Source organism: Pongo abelii, chromosome 10, assembly GCF_028885655.2.
Source record: "Pongo abelii isolate AG06213 chromosome 10, NHGRI_mPonAbe1-v2.0_pri, whole genome shotgun sequence".
Taxonomy (NCBI): domain Eukaryota; kingdom Metazoa; phylum Chordata; class Mammalia; order Primates; family Hominidae; genus Pongo; species Pongo abelii.
Window position 1 is genome coordinate 23,493,693 of NC_071995.2, and position 16,522 is coordinate 23,510,214.

General features: G+C 39.2%; 1 protein-coding gene across 4 annotated transcripts in view; it reads right to left on the reverse strand.

Moving 5' to 3' along the window:
* Nucleotides 1-16,522, reverse strand: part of ST8SIA1 (ST8 alpha-N-acetyl-neuraminide alpha-2,8-sialyltransferase 1) — a 260,653-nt gene that overhangs the window by 181,766 nt on the left and 62,365 nt on the right. For 3 of the 4 annotated variants that reach the window (XM_054526948.1, XM_054526947.1, XM_024256942.3), the window contains exon 3: nucleotides 57-166. The exons of the other annotated variant lie outside the window; for it this stretch is intronic. In XM_054526948.1, coding sequence (XP_054382923.1) covers nucleotides 57-166 — 110 coding nt within the window. The remainder of the gene's footprint in view (nucleotides 1-56; nucleotides 167-16,522) is intronic. 4 annotated transcript variants of the gene reach the window in all.

Sequence of the window (16,522 nt, forward strand, 5' to 3'; positions counted from 1 at the left end):
GAGGGGTGGGGAAAAGGAGAGAAGGCAGAGGCCGCGCTGTGGGTGCTCTCTCTTACCGCATGACAAAATTTGCTTCATCTATTTGACGGCCACAGCCACTCTTCTTCAGAATCCCACCATTTCCCACCACCGCACATTTCTTCAATGGCAGCTGGAATGGGGTTGCCTAGCAACAGAAAACAAGGCGGGTTTTCACTGCAAAGAACACACAACCGCTCACAAAATCATTGTTTACAGCAGACCCTTTGGAGGAATTTGACTGAAGACTGGGTCCAGCAAAAAAGAGCATGTGAAAAGAAAGATGCCAAGAAGTTTGTAAGGAACAAACTAGTCTGTTGCCTTGAAATTTAAAAGGCAAAATTTTTAAAAAGCCTCCCTGAAGTGTATTTAAATATAACAACATTTATTTTTTTCCTCTCCAATTGGCCATGCACATAGTAGAAGGTGTTTGCTAGGGAAAATTAAAAAAAAAAAAATACAAAGTAAACACAGGATTATTTTTAAAGCCATTAAGCTGGAAACAAATGAGCTCCATTCTCCTATGTGATTGCAATCTCATTCATTCATACAATCAGCCATTCACTTGACAAATGTTTCTGAACATTTCCTTTGCTAACTGTTGGGGAGAGATACATGTGGACAGAAGTCACAGGCCTGAGGGTTCACAATTTGGGATGTGAGGAGAGAAAGGGATGATGAGAGTGTGAAAATATATACCTAGGTAACAAACTCTATTATAATGCTGAAGTTGCTGCCAAAGAGATGCACACCGAATGCTATGGGGCAATCCACAAGGAGGAAGAAGGCATTTCTGCTGAGCCAATTCAGGGAAAGCTTTCTCACTTGGGATGAACTTTAAAGAATACGTAGGATTCCTCCAGGCACAGAAAGCAGCGTAAACAACGACACAGAAGTATTTGCTGAGAGTAATGCTGTGTTTATGAGCAAATGAACGCTCTGGGTGGGTCTGTCTAGAGCTTAAGACCCACTAAGGGGCAAGTGACTTGTGTAGGACCACATAGCATGTGACTTTCTTTCTGCCAACACTGAACTGGACTGCAAAGAAAATGTTCAGTGTATCTGAGTGTTCCCTGAAGTGCTATTTATAGTATGAATATGAAAACCCAGCAATAGCCCCTGAAAGTGAAATGCGTCATTCGGCCACTTCTAGCTGGGTCAGCAAGAACTGCCAGGTACAGAATTTCCTGCTTGCTGAAACGACGCAGAGCAGCTGGAGTTCTTTAGGGAAAGACCTTACATACACACAACTGGCATCAAAAATAACCACCCTACATGAATATCAAGCAAATGATATGGGTTATTCCAAAAGAACAAATCCAATAAGTATATGAATATATACTGTAAGGGCCTCATATAGGCAGGAAGTAGTTAAACCAAAAATAAAATTCCAGGAGTTTCTGTATTCATTGGTAACTGAGGTGGCCACTTAATGCAGCGTAAGAAGAGGATTTTATTCCCTCGATTTCTAGTTGTCAAAGGAACAGCCAGAGCTATGGAAATATTGTTGATAAAAATACAGTATTTAAAGTGTAATGTCTAAACATTTGCCGGTAGAGAGTTAAGAATTTCCCGCATTACTACACCAGAGACCAGCCCAACAAACATCAGAGCAGATCCAGAGAGAAGAGACGGGCAAGAAACAGAGGGCTTGGAATCAACAGTAGAAAAACATCAGTTAGAGCTATAACTTGTTAGATGAAGATTTAAATACTTACATTCAAAGTAGCTGTTTGTTTATTTCACAAGTATTTACAAAGTGCCTACTATGCGTCAGGCACTGCCCTTGGTGACAGGGCATAAGTAAAAATTCCTGTTCCCGCAGAGGTTATATTCTAGTGTGGAAAACAGATGATAAGTAAAGACAAATGAGTAAAATGAGCAGTGGGTCAGATGGTGACATGAGCTTTGGAAAGAAAGAAAGCATTGCCATGAAAGGATTAGGAGATGCTTTCAGAGAGGAACTGCAATTATTATTATTATTATTTTCTTTTGAGACAGAGTCTTGCTCAGTCACCCAGGCTGGAGTACAGTGGCATGATCTCGGCTCACTGCAACCCCCACCTCCAGGATTCAAGCGATTCTCCTGCCTCAGCCTCTTGAGTAGCTAGGATTACAGGTACACGTTACCATGCCCAGCTAATTTTTGTGTGGGTTTTTTTGTATTTTTTTTCTTTTTTTTTTTTTAGTAGAGATGGGGTTTCACCATGTTGGCTAGGCTAATCTCAAACTCCTGACCTCAGGTGATCAGCTTACCTCTTCCTCCCAAAGTGCTGGGATTACAGGAGTGAGCCACCGCACCTGGCCCCAGAAACTGCAATTTTAATAGGGTGATCAGGGAGGAACTCCATTTGTGAGCAAATTCCTGCAGGAGATGAGGTAGTGAACCTCACAGATCTCTGTGGGAACCCTTGGTGCAGAGACCCCAAGGAGAAAACATTCCTGGGATGGGAAAGGGGGAGCAAAGAGCCTGTTGTGTCTGGAGATGAAGAAGCGAGGAAGGGAGAAGTAGGAAGGATATCAGAGAGTAGACTATTAGGGTGGTTGGGAAATACATTCTGAAGCGCCTTGTAGGGTATTGTAAAGACAGGTTCTTATTCTAAGATGAGAATCAAGTCAATGTTGGGTGTGCAAAGGAGTGACATTATGACATATTTTGGAGCAATCACTATACTGCTATGAGAACAGGCTGTAGAATGTCATGGGCAGAAAGAGAGAGAACAGATAGGAGTCATTTGTAAGAGATTTTGGTGACTCTTGGACCAGAATATGCCCAGAATCTGGCTGCTTCTCACTACCCCATCACCGTCACTAGGGGTAGTGAGAAGTAGCCAGATGCTGGACATATTCTGGAGAAAGAGCTGCCTGGATTTGCTGATAAAATGAAAACAAGGCAAGAGAAAAAGAGAGAAATCAGCGATGATGCCAAGAGTTCTGGCTTGAACAACTGTAAAGATAGACTTGCCATTTACCGACATATGGAAGATTACAGGAGGAGCAGGTTTCTGGGGAATGGTTTGGAGTTCAATCTTAAATATGTCAAGTGCATAATGTCCTTTAGATACCCAGGTGGCAATATCAAGTAGGCAAGTGAATATATGACTATGAGGTCAGGGAGTTGGTCTTCCCGGGAGATAGAAAATAGAGAGTGATCAGCATGGGTATTTAAAGTCAGGAGACTGGATGGTGAATGAGTGCAGATGGAAAAGAGAAGAGGTCTAAGAATTGTCCAAGTTAAAAAAAAAATAGTGTCTCAAGAAGAAAAGAAAAAAATTACATGAAATGCTACTGATAGATTAAGTAAGACAACAGCTGAAAATTGCCACTGAACTTAGCAACAGGAAGGTTACTGGTGACCTTGAAAAAGGTAGATTTAGTTCAGCGATAAGAACAAAAACCTGATCTGAGTAAGCTATACATGCACATTTGCATATTTCTTTTCATATAGCTTATATGAAAAATCTGGGTTCACTCATCTTCAACTAATATTTAGTTTGCTCTATAAAAGCCAACTAAAAATCCCTTCAATTGTTGTCAAAGAGTGGTTCTTGCTTGAACCTATTAGACTGGCAATTCCGGTTTTCTGTCAGGAATCCGGCCCCAAAACAAGCAGATCTTGGAAGCAGCAACATAGTCCTAGATATAAACATTACCTCCTAACTTCCAGACTGTGGAACTATGGAATTGGAAGGTGGGCTGTCAAACCCCTCTGTATTCTGCTTCCTGTCCTGGAAGGGGTCTAACCTCACACAGGCGTTCATGAAATTATGAGTTTGCAGATGTCAAGCATCTAACCAAGCCACTGGCATAGAAGTCCACTCATCTTCCTTCCCTTTTTCATTTCTTTCTTCCGTCTAGCAGAGTCTCCCTGGCTTGTTCAAGACATGAAATGCCTAGATTTCATGGTTTCTGCAGAACATGGTAACATAGTAATTTATCACACTACCTTAACAATTACTAATAATTTTATTAACAGAAAACTTAGCTATTATATCCATGCACTAGTAAATACCACCCCCCAAAGCCCTCAAACAAAAGTCCAGGGGTTTTAAAAAAAAGCCATTTTGACTTTTTATTGACAGGCAATTTCATTTCATTTCAATAAATATTTCTTGAGTGCCTGAGTGCACTCTCTGGGCACTTATAATACGTCAATGAACAATAACAGCACACCAAAGCTTTACAGACAAAAAACTTAATTGAGAAAATACTATGGATTTTTTTTTTCTTTTTTTTTGAGACGGAGTCTCCCTCTCGCCCAGGCCGGAGTGCAGTGGTGTGATCTGGGATCACTGCAAGCTCCGCCTCCCAGGTTCATGACATTCTCCTGCCTCGGCCTCCCGAGTAGCTGGGACTACAGACACCCGCCACCATGCCCGGCTAATTTTTTTTGTATTTTTAGTAGAGACGGGGTTTCACCATGTTAGCCAGGATTGTCTCGATCTCCTGACCTCGTGATCCCCCCGCCTTGGCCTCCCAAAGTGCTGGGATTACAGGTGTGAGCCACCGCGCCCGGCCGAAAATACTATGGATTTTTTAAAGTAATTGAGATAATACTGTCATTAATACTCACAGAATACCTCCTCAATTTCTCAGTTTGGCAATGGTCCATGTTTTCCAGAATGATGTATGAACAAGATGTTTTCCTTTATGAGTATACGTATATAGAAAGAAGTTTGGTCATCCATTGCCACGTGAATATTATTATTTTAACAGAGAATATTTTTATTAAGGCATTGCATGCTGTCTTTTCAAATGTGTCTCCTTATACCTACGCAAGAAAATAATCTACTGGATTTGAGAATATAATATACTATAACACTCTTGCTAACCTTAAAAAAATCTACTCTAAATGCAAGGATTTATAGACAGATTAACTATAGTAATGAGCTCAAGGGTTTTTTTCTTTTTTCTTTTCTTTCTTTTTTCTTCCTTTTTTTTTCTTTTTTTAGACAGGGTCTAGTTCTGTGTCACCCATGCTGAAGTACAATGGTGCCATCACGGCTCACTGCAGCCTTGATCTCCCAGGCCCAAGCAATCCTCCTGCCTCAGCTTCCCAAGTAGCTGGAACTATAGGTGCATGCCACCACACACAGCTATTTTTTGTATTTTTTGTAGAGACGAGATTTCACCATGCTGCCCAGGCTGGTCTCGAACTCAGGTTCAAGCAGTCTGCACGCCTCAGCCTTCTTAAAGTGTTGAGATAAGGCATGAGCCACTGCGCCCAGCCTCACAGATTTTCTATTCTTGCTCAGCCACTAACCATCCTATGGATATTTGTCCAGAGTTTTTTATCTGTAACTGTTCCATTTGTTAATGGCCATCTTATTAGTGACTATATTATATTAATCATCTGGATTGAGATTTGTCAGGCCCTTCAACTCCTCAGTGCCTCACTGGAAACAAGGCATAATAAAAAACCATCTGTTCCATCTTCCAGGACTATTATGAGGGTTAAAATAAGGTGAGGCATTTACCATTATCAGTAACCTCTGAAGTCCCATATAAATATATTATATTAATTCATTATTATGTACTAACAAAATTGCATTCCTTAGGGGAAAGTTAGTCTTTTGCTAGACCACTGTAATATTTAGTCTATATTTGTGTGAGATATTTTCAATTTCAAAGATTTATATAGTTGTTGTGTTTTTTGTTTTTTTTTTTGGAGACAAAGTTTCACTCTGTCCCCCAGGCTGGAGTTCAGTGGTCCAATCACGGCTCACAGCAGCTTCAACCTCCTGGGCTCAAGCGATCCTCCTGCCTCAGCCACCAGAATAGCTGGGGCTACAGGCATGTACCACCATGCCTGGCTAATTTTTGTTTTCTGTTTTTTGGTTTTTTTTTGTAGACATGAGGTTTCACCATGTTACCCAAGCTAATTTATATAGATTTTGAACAAATCAATATTTTTTGTCACTGGTCCTTTGAGGGTGTATTTGTTTGTTTTGAGACAGAGTCTCGTTCTGTCACCCAGGCTGGAGTGCAGTGGTGCAATCTTGGCTCACTGCAACCTCAGCCTCCTGGGTTCAAGCAATTCTCCTGCTTCAGCCTCCCCAGTAGCTGGGATTACAGGTGCCCGCCACCGTGCTTGGGTCTTTTTTTTTGTATTTTTAGTAGAGACGGGGTTTCACCATGTTGGCCAGACCTCAGGTGATCTGCCTGCCTCGGCCTCCCAAAGTGCTGGGATTACAGGTGTGAGCCACCGTGCCCAGCCAAGGGTGTATTTATTAATACAACTTCTATCAAGCCATGAGTTTTAATAACATATTTTTGTAGAAATCATTGCAAGTATCCTATCTTTTTTTTCAACACCTCATATCTGGACTAAGTACAGATGAGATGATCAACAAATTGTTCCATAATTAGTTATTTAATCACAAAATTGTCCTGGAGCATCTAATCCATTCTCAGCAGTTTCTGGACCTAAAATGGCATTTCCTTATATTGTAATGAATATATAAATTAATCTCCAAATTTGAAGAACAAGTGTGAGCCCCATCACTCTAAATATGAACCGATCAGTAAGGTCATCCAGTGTGTTGCTTCTGAGATACCCCTTATCCTCATTTTCCACAGTCTGCCTCACTCGTGCCTCTTCTCAAATAGCCCTAATACCTAACTTCCCTGTTCATTCATCATCTTTTCATTGAGCACCTAGTATGGGCCAGGAGCTGTTATGGATGCTGAAAATGTGATGGTGGACAAAATAGACATGTACCCTGCTCATGCAGCTTACATGCTAAATAGAAAAACAGAATTTAACAAACATGACAGCAAAATGCAGAGTGCTATAAGCTTAGGAAAAATTTCTCTGAGGAATTAACATTTAAGCTGAGATCCATAGCTTTAAGTATAAGAAAGTAGTTGAGATTTCTGGTCTATTAGATAATATTAGGAAGGTGAAAAAAAGACAAACAAAAATTAGGATCTTTGATGTTTTATAGCATGCATGAGAGTGAAAAGACTTGTTAAGTGCCAGCTGCAAACATATTCCTAGGTGACAATATGACTTATGGAAAAATGCTATTCAAATCTGAAGAATTTAAACCCTGTTTGTTGTGCCTTATGTAAATAGTACTGGAGCATCTTAGAATGCTTTTTATAATTAAGTCAACAAAGCGTCATTTACCAGAGTCATTTCCAAAGCCCAAATCCCACCTCTTCCTCCTCTCCTTGTGCAATCCACACAAAGCAACAAAGAGCTGGCGAGCTGGGACTCCACCCCCAACCCCGAACAGCAGAGCCAGCACTGACCTCTACCACTGGCACAAGGAGACTTTACACCTACTCATCTTCCAACCCACAGACATTACTAGATGTCTTGAATGATAATTGTGTGACCTCTAGAAGCACATGAGTTAACCACCATAAATCACTCATTGTTGCAGAGTCTGAGCTGGTCTGGGAGGCAGGGCAAAAAGTAGGAAGTGCATGGAGAAAAAGAAAATGTAAGCCACTTAGTGTAGAAATTGGATGCAACAGTAATTTTCACAGGAATGCACAACATTTTATTAAGAGCACTTCTGATTACAAATTAAGTTACAAGATCCTTTGTGAGAGGCTGCCTTTGAGGCATGTCTACAATTTTAAAAATCAGCATCATGCATTGATGTGAAATCAAAACCTAAGAATTAAAAAGAAGTTCTTTAAAACCACTAAAGGGCAGAACAAGAGATTGCAGGCAGGCTGCAATGTCCTTACATCCACGTTATAAAAAATAACTAACCTTAAATATAGATTTCTTGAATCCTTTTCGGATTCTTTTTGAATCTAAAAACTTCAGAATCCCTGAAGCAACCAGCTCACCAGGAATCTATCAATAGTGGAGTTCTGTCAGAACTGACCTAAGGCCTGAACAGATATGAGGAGGCTCTGAGGCTCTGGGATTTATGAGAATTGAGTGCTAGATTGAATCAATTTAAGCAGACTACTGGCCAGTTAAATATGTTTAATTTCAACAATTATCTAAGCAACGAACAAATATTCGAAATGTTCTCTAGCTTTTGAAGATGACAACAGGAGTCTCCATGTTTTAAGTTTAATATAGGATATATCAGATTATTATGATCACTCTTACCATACTTCACTGCTTCAATGTAAGTTTCTGAGATGCCCTGAGTAATTTTTCACCTACGCTTGTGATCATTCTTCTCCTGGCTCCCTTCTGCCGCTCCCTAGTTCCTCTTTTATCTGCAGCCTACATTTGTTGCTTTGTTGCTTTTCTATGTTGGGAGGATGCCAAAATTATTTATGAAAACATATTGTTTTAGAAATTTAAAATAAAGAGGCTACCATAACTAAGTTTTGTTGATTTTGTTACACATGTATGTTTATGTGATACCCTTTCAGCTAAAAGAGTGATGCTTACTTTCACACTTGGCGATATAAAGAAAAATTGGTGTTTTGGTGGTTGGTGGCAAGAAGGTTTTGTTGTTCTTGTTTGTGTGTTTATTTGCCCTAGTAATCCCCGCCAAACTCTTTTCTCTTTGACAGGAAGGGGGAGCAGGTCTTCCTTGTCATGTAATTATGTTTTAAAGCTAGAAAAATTATCCAGCCACTCAGTATTTAGAATTGTGGCACCAAGTGCCACAATCAAGAAGAATCAACAGCAGTGTTAGCTGCAGATCTCAAACCACACATTGGAAAAGCACAGAGTTTGCTTTGCAAGCCTTCAGAGTGGTCTGAAAGGCTGTCACTACATGCCACCTGCTATCAGTCATGATGTCAAAACATATGTTTGCCCTTCTTAATGAAAATCTCAAGTTTTTGACCATAAGAACATCAACTCACACATCTAATTGCACTCCAACCCTTTTCTTTCTATATACCCTCACCCATGTATCCTCCTGGACTCCCACACACAATTATGCTTCACCCACACACACAATTTAATTTCTTGCCCATATGTTAATTATATCCTCAACTTAGGCATCTAAATACACACCCCTGCCTCACATTTAATTATAGCCCCCTTCTTATGAATGTAATTACATCATTCAGCCTCCCACCTAATTATGCCCTCCTTAACATATTTAATTGCACTGCCCTGCTCCAGGACCTAATTACATTCTAACCAGTGCACCAATCAAGCCCCCAACTCTCCAACAATACTGCTCACATGAACATCTCTTTATCCCTGTACCCCAGTCACTTTATTACTTCAACTAAGGACTGGCAACTTCCCACAAGTGAATTCCTAGCGACCACGGTGCCCAGCTAAACAAACACAATAATGACAAGATGCAGCCAAATCAAAAGCAGCTTTGGTTCTTTCCGGTAAGTAAACTAACACGTATTGGCTTTTTCAGTCATTTAACTAGCCCCTTGGAAGTCCAAATTAAAATTTCAGTTGTTTTCTTACTTTGCATACGTAAGCATTTTATGATGAAAATATCTGGTAATTAGTTCACTTATTTCAGAGAAAAAAACCTTCTCATTATAGATACTTAATTATTAAACCCTTTAAAAAACATTACACAAAATTTTCCCTGAAGATATATATTTGTACACGCTAATTATAGAATATTTGTAGTTTCCTGCCATTCAAGGACTTTTAACTGTTCTTCAATTATATGAAAACAAATTTCCAGAAAGCTGCTGCTAAGATTTGTATTCCCCATTCTATTAATAAAATTGTGATTTTAAAAAGGATAACTTCAGTGTTACGCTTTCTACATAGGATGCTTCTTTGGAAATTGAATGATGTGAATATTTATACAGTGGGGGCTATTTGCCTATTAAAATTTCTTAATCCATTATAAAAAGTAACAGAAAAACATTCCAAAGAGTGTTTTCTATGTTTCACATATGATCTGCTATTCTGGACACAACTCATGTGGCATCAGTTCATGTGCCATGCAGCAGCTTTACTAAACATTTCATAGTCAAGTCCCAATGAATTGAAATTTTTTACTGATGTTGTTTCTGAACCATAAGGTGACAAAGACTGTGTCTATACTTTAGGGCAGAGGTTGACCACATTTTAAAAGTCCTCAAAACTGTTTTCTTTTCATGATGGAAAGGGAAGGAAATAAGAAGGGCATGCCCAACATTTCAAAGGTAAGGCCAATCATCTTAGTAGTGGAGCAGAAAACGAAAGAAGCAGCAGCAGGAAGAACTAAGCTTCATGCCATTGCTAGATGTCATATTTGCAGTCCCCTCATTGGAAATACCACTGAGAGACTCATTTTCTCCGAATACAGAAAGCACATCTTCGTGTTGATGAGCATCATCTTGTAGCCCGCCTGCCTGCATCCAGTCCCTGGTTTTAATGTTCCTCTACGACCATTGGCAAGTTATTTAACCTTAGGGCCTTAGTCGTCTCACTTGTAACAATAGTACTGACTTCTTACAGTTGTTGTGAGAATTAAATGACTCATGTCTGGCACAAGGTAAATGATGAATAATTGTTATTTTTATCTTTAAGAGATCAACATTTTCTCAGCAACACAGGCTAGAAATCTCAGAGCCATTTTTGCTCACCTCTCTCTTAATATCTACCTAACACCTCCCTCTGCAGAGGCTCTTCTGTTCTCCTCTTTCCACTCTCGTTGTAACTATTGTTTAAAACGGCTTAATGCTATAAACTGGCCTCTAGTTCTTGCCCATCATCAATCCTTCACTCTCATATCCTAATTCTTCTAAAACAAAAGCTAACGCAAATCACTTTTCTAATTAAAAAAAAAAAAGTTCCATGTTTTCCCTTGCCCACAGACAAAAACATTTGGGATCTTCATTGAAGCACCCACCTAGGACCTCTCAACACCCTAAACTTCCTGTTCATTCTTTTCTACCAGCTGGTTATCTATGCATACACCCAATATTCCCTCCACACCATTTTACGTACCTGTGTTTCCTCAGACACAGCCTGAATTTCTTGTCTCCCTACCTCTGTTAAAGCTGCTTCAATGACTCACCCTCATCCCTTCTCCTTACTTTCTCTACTCTATTACCTGCCTTCCAAATTATTTTTCAACCTTAAGATCTATGAAGGGTCTGCAGGTATAGTGTCCAATAAAATTCCCTACAAGTGCAAGGAATGCTAAAAAAAACTCAAGCAGACAAGAGGCACACTGGAATTCATTTATGCCCCATGAGTCATGAGATTATGTATTAAAGCTGTGCACAGTGGCCAGTAAATACACGTGGAATTGAAACAAATCATTTATTCAATACTTCAGAGACTTCTAAACTTATTAGTGTTGCTACTGTTATTTTCTTTGCTTCAAAATGGAAGCCTTTATTGTTTCTCAGACAAGGCTATACCAGAAAACCCCTATTTAAAAATACATATTATATATAGGCCAGGCATGGTGGCTCACATCTGTAATCCCAGAACTTCAGAAGGCTGAGGTGGGAGGATTGCTTGAGGCCAGGAGTTTGAGACCAGCCTAGTAAAACTCTTTCTCTACTAAAAATATATATTTTTTAATTAGCCTAGCATCATGGCATGGACATGTAGTCCCAGCTACTCGGGAGGCTGAGGTGGGAGGATCTCTTGAACCTAGGAGTTGAAGGCTGCAGTGAGCTATGATTGTGCCGCTGCATTCCAGCCTGGGTGACAGAGTGAGACCCTGTCTCTTGAAAAAATGTGTGTATACGTACTCTCACACACACACATACATAAAAGTATATATATATACACACACACACACACACACACACACATATACACAAAAGAGAAGATGAGGTAAAGTGGGCACCCTTCCCCAATTTCTTGGTCTCTCTATTTCTGGAAGTGACAGTTAGACACCCCAAGGAATTTGATGGTGTAGAAAACCATGAATAAAATCCAACTCCATTTTTTCAGAAATGAAGAACTACAAATACCAAGCAAGTTTCAGTTAAGAACATTTGGCAAGTATTTATTGAGTGCCAACTAAGCATATACCAGTCACTGTATGAGATGCTGGGTCAGAAACTGTGAGCTTCAGTTCAGTATTTGCCACACTAAAAGGTGGTATCAATTAGGGCATCCATTTTGTTTTCAACTATAAATAGTGTGCAATTACTTAGTAAGTAATGCAGCAGACTGCTAAACTGTTAATCCAATTTAACTGATTAGGCACCTGAACTATCAGGACCAGGATCAATTGCCTGCTAATTAACTATTATTTGCATTTTTAAAAAAGCATGTCCATGATTGATTGTCTCATATATAACTATTTTATTCCATTAAAAGATAAATAAACCAAGCAGAGAATATTCTTTTTGGGAATAACTGGCTGCTGCTGATGCTTTATTTCCCCAATTTAATAAAATGTATCTGCCATCCTTTCTTACTGATAAAAAGGAAAATAAGTGATTTCCAGAGCATCCCTCTCTTCCCAGTATTCCTCCCTTAATTATCTCCCAGGAACTCCGCATACAAGCATCCAATCAGCTGAGTTTTGCAGCCTTTAAATTACCTTCACACATTCCTACCTTTACTTATTTCTCCTGACCTGCTTGGCTTATCTTCTACCCTTTTTTCATATTAAAGGTGCATATTCTTGGTCCACTTCAGCCCTCTAGAAATAGGATCTCTGTGTAGAGCTTAGGAATCTGAAGTTGCCCTACACGATATAATTCACATGCACAGTGATGTTTGTGACCCACTCTATCTGCCAACTGTCAGATATGACCTGAGGTCTTCCTTCCCTAGAACCTTCCCTGACCTATGTCATCTTCTAGGATTGGCATGTACATCCTGCCCATTCCCACAGAAACACCTACTGCACTTACCATCAGTCTCACTAAGCAGACATTCTAGGCCCTTAGCACTGGGTAACCCTTGACTAGCTACTGTTGTGTACACCCGTCTTCCACAACACAGAATAAGCCCCTCAAGGGTATAAACCACGTCTTTGTAACTCTTAGTGTCTCCAGAGCCTACCACATAGGTATACAGATGTTTTCATTAATTAATTGATTTAATCCATCCCCAGACTTTCTGGAGAAATGCCAAGAATCTATCTAAGCAAATGGAGCAAACCTGTTCCCTTTTTCAGACCACTGACAGAAAGGTTAAGGAAATTGCTAAATGATCCACAGGTGAGCTTTTTAGGTTATTTTAAAGTCTAGCACACCAGAGGTGCAAAATGAAATGCCTACACAATTCAAGCAGGTAACATAAACGAGTGGAAGGAAGGCAATAGGAAGTGCTAGAGACTGTGGCAAACAAAGGGCACACGGCCAAATGTATTAGTCTGTTTTCACACTACTAATAAAGACATACCTGAGAGTGGGTAATTTATAAAGAAAGAGGTTTAACTGACTCACAGTTCAGCATGGCGGGGGAGGCCTCAGGAAACAATCACGGCAGAAGGGGAAGCAAACACATCCTTTCTCACGTGGCAGCAGCGAGGAGAAGTGCAGAGCGAAGTCGAGGGGATGGGGGAAGCCCGTTATAAACCTATCAGATCTCGTGAGAACTCACTCACTATCATGAGAACAGCATGAGGGTAACCGCCCCCATGATTAAATTACCTTCCACCTGGTCCCTCCCTTACATGTGGGGATTATGGGAACTACAATTCAAGATGGGAGTTGGGTGGGCACACAGCCAAACCGAAATCGTATCATCAGAGCAACAGGATAAGGAGCTGCTCATGCCCTACTCATGGGCATGGGAGCCAGGACTGCCAGATATTCTGCTTTTTTTCCAAGTGATACTAAAAATCCAGGTGTTAATGTAAAAGCTCCTCATTTTTAAAAGTTGGCATATAGTTCAAATGATTTTTTTTTAAAGTAAAGCCAAAATTTGAAGGCCAGATTTGTCTTAACTGGTAGCCAATTTGCATATCCTACTATAGACCCAGGCAAGGCCCTAGCAGACTTAATAAATAAATTTATTCCAAGAGTAGACAGTTAGAGAAGAGTGCATATCTTAAATTATTCCAAAAGACACAGTAGGAAAATACATGCTTTGGGGAATTTTAGCCAAAGATTGGGAAAGACTCTTTTCTCCATGCCAGATTTAAATGAAATACAGGGTTTTTTTTTTTTTTTTTTTATAAGGCAGTTAGTGAAAAATTCAGGATTCTAACTGACAAAAAGAAGTCCAAAAGTTTCTAAAAGTCTCCCTTGCTTCTTTTCAAAATAACATTAAGTAATATTTTTATATTACCTGCAGTGATTTCTCAGCCCTCTGTTGGGTGGACTTCCCATCCTAAATGGCTTGTTTTCTAACCAAAATGGGATCAGATGATCCCATATGAATACTATTGTAATGTGTATGTTTATTTAACAAGATATTATGGATACCTTTCCATCATGATTTTAATATCAACATGGTATTTAACTGTAGAGGTGATTCGTAATTTAACCAATCCCTTAATGTTGAATATTTTAGGTTATTCCCATTTTTTCACTATGATAAACAATACTGTTATAAACATCTTTGAATTGTGGCAGAGCTAAGAAGGTAGCGGAGAAAGGGGAGCATCAGCCCCTTGTATTCTCTTCTTTTATATGGACAATAAAGTTTGCTTAATTGTATGTAAAACACCTCACATAAAAGGGGTCTTGAAGAGACAGAACCCTCTTTTAACAAGTTCACCATCACTAACCCATTCCACATAGAGGTCCTCCTGCTGTTACTTATCTGATACATATAGCCTGGAGCAGTTGTACAGTTAATTCTTTAAGATAAATCCTTAAATATGGAATTTGGACCACATTACAGAAATTAGCAACTGAGTAAGTGTCCATCCGTTTCCAAGGAAAACAAAATGGGAATCTTCTTATACACTATTATAGGTATTTCAGACATATCAGGAGAGAGACTTCATTAGGTTGTAATCATTTTGTAGCATATTACTTAATTTGAAAGGAAATGCAATGCAGTTTAAAGGGCTAAATTTGCAGATGTTAGCTTCAACAGGTCTCAGTTTGAATCTTGACTTGGAATCACAGCATGGAACCAGTATCTAGCTGGGAAATCCCAGGCAGGACACTCTTGGCTCAGCCTCAATTTCTACATGTAAAATGGAGACAATAATATCAGCATCATATGTTGGGATTATCAGATAATGCATGCAAAACATTTAGCAAAGAGTCTAGCACATAGTTAGTCTTCAACAAACTATAGTTGTGGAGTGTAGCCACAAAATTGAATCAAATTGAGAAAATACAACCAACCTACTCTTTGGTAGGTTTTCTCTAATACGTTTGCGTTTCATTAATGTTTCCTATGCACTTTCCTTAAAGTGTCACATTTTGGGGAATTTAGTTAATTTATTTAAATTAACTTACTTATTATTTCCAATTTAAAATTAAAATACTGAATTAAAACAAAAATATGTCCAATATAATTTTTCCTCTAAATAGATACAATCTATTTCAAATAAGAAACTTTTACGTGAACCTAGAGTGTGGAATGATAGACAATGGAGACTCAGAAAGGTAAAGGGGTGAAAGGGGGCTGGATAATGAGAAATTATTTAATGAGGATGCTGTACGTGATTCTGGTGATGGATACACTAAAAGCCCTGACTTCACTGCTAGGCAGTATATCCATGGAACAAAATTATACTTGTACCCCATAAATTTACACAAATTTTAGAAACAGGAACAAAAAGAAAATTGAAATTTTAAAAGAGGAAACTTTTGTAGGCGTCGTAAACAGTTGACATTAATTGCTTTATTTGTACAGGTGGTCACAGATTCATAATTAGTAAGTGGAAATATACTTAAAAGTTCATTGTGCCTTTTTTCCTATGTATTTGCCCATACTTGCATCTACCATGTCACTTGCAATCGTGGCAGCCTTTTACATGAGGTAGGTAGTTTATGTCTGCAGTTCCCACAGGCACATAGATTTCCTTTTTCTTTCCAACAGAAGCCTCAAGAAAATGAAGCTTTGGTTGTTTCATCAGCAGTGGCTTTGATGAACCTTTTGGCCCACATATCCACTAACTGACTCAGTAAGAAAACATCTGCATTAACAGGATGAGTTTCAAGGCTGGAATGACTTTCTTATAAGTGTACTAAACAGAATGCCAAGCCCACAGGAAGCACTGGCAACAGAAAGTTCGAGGTTAGCCAATTTAATCCTCAATGCTTCTCAAGCACAACTTAATTGAGGAAAACTTCACAGACAGATGGAACAATAGCATATATAAACTCTACATGAATATACATAACATATCTAAATCATTCCTCTGTCATCTTCTAAGTGACCAGGTCATGGAGAATAAAATGGTTATTTACACAATTACAGCATCAGAGGATTCTGCCACTTCCAATGTACTTTGTGATGGGTACTGAACCTTTCTTAGCCTCAGCTTCCTCATCTATAAAATGGGGTGAAGGGAAGCGTAAGAAATTACCTCTACAGTTATTGAAAGAATTATATAAAATGATAATTATAAAAAGTGCCAGGTCTGGAACTTAGAAATCATTCAGTCAATATGAGCTATTAATAGCTGTAAAATACGAGAGCGCCAGTCATCACATTGCTCTGGTGGCTTCCCTACTCCATGCAGTCATTCTGATGTTCTGTGTCCTACACCAGCCTTTC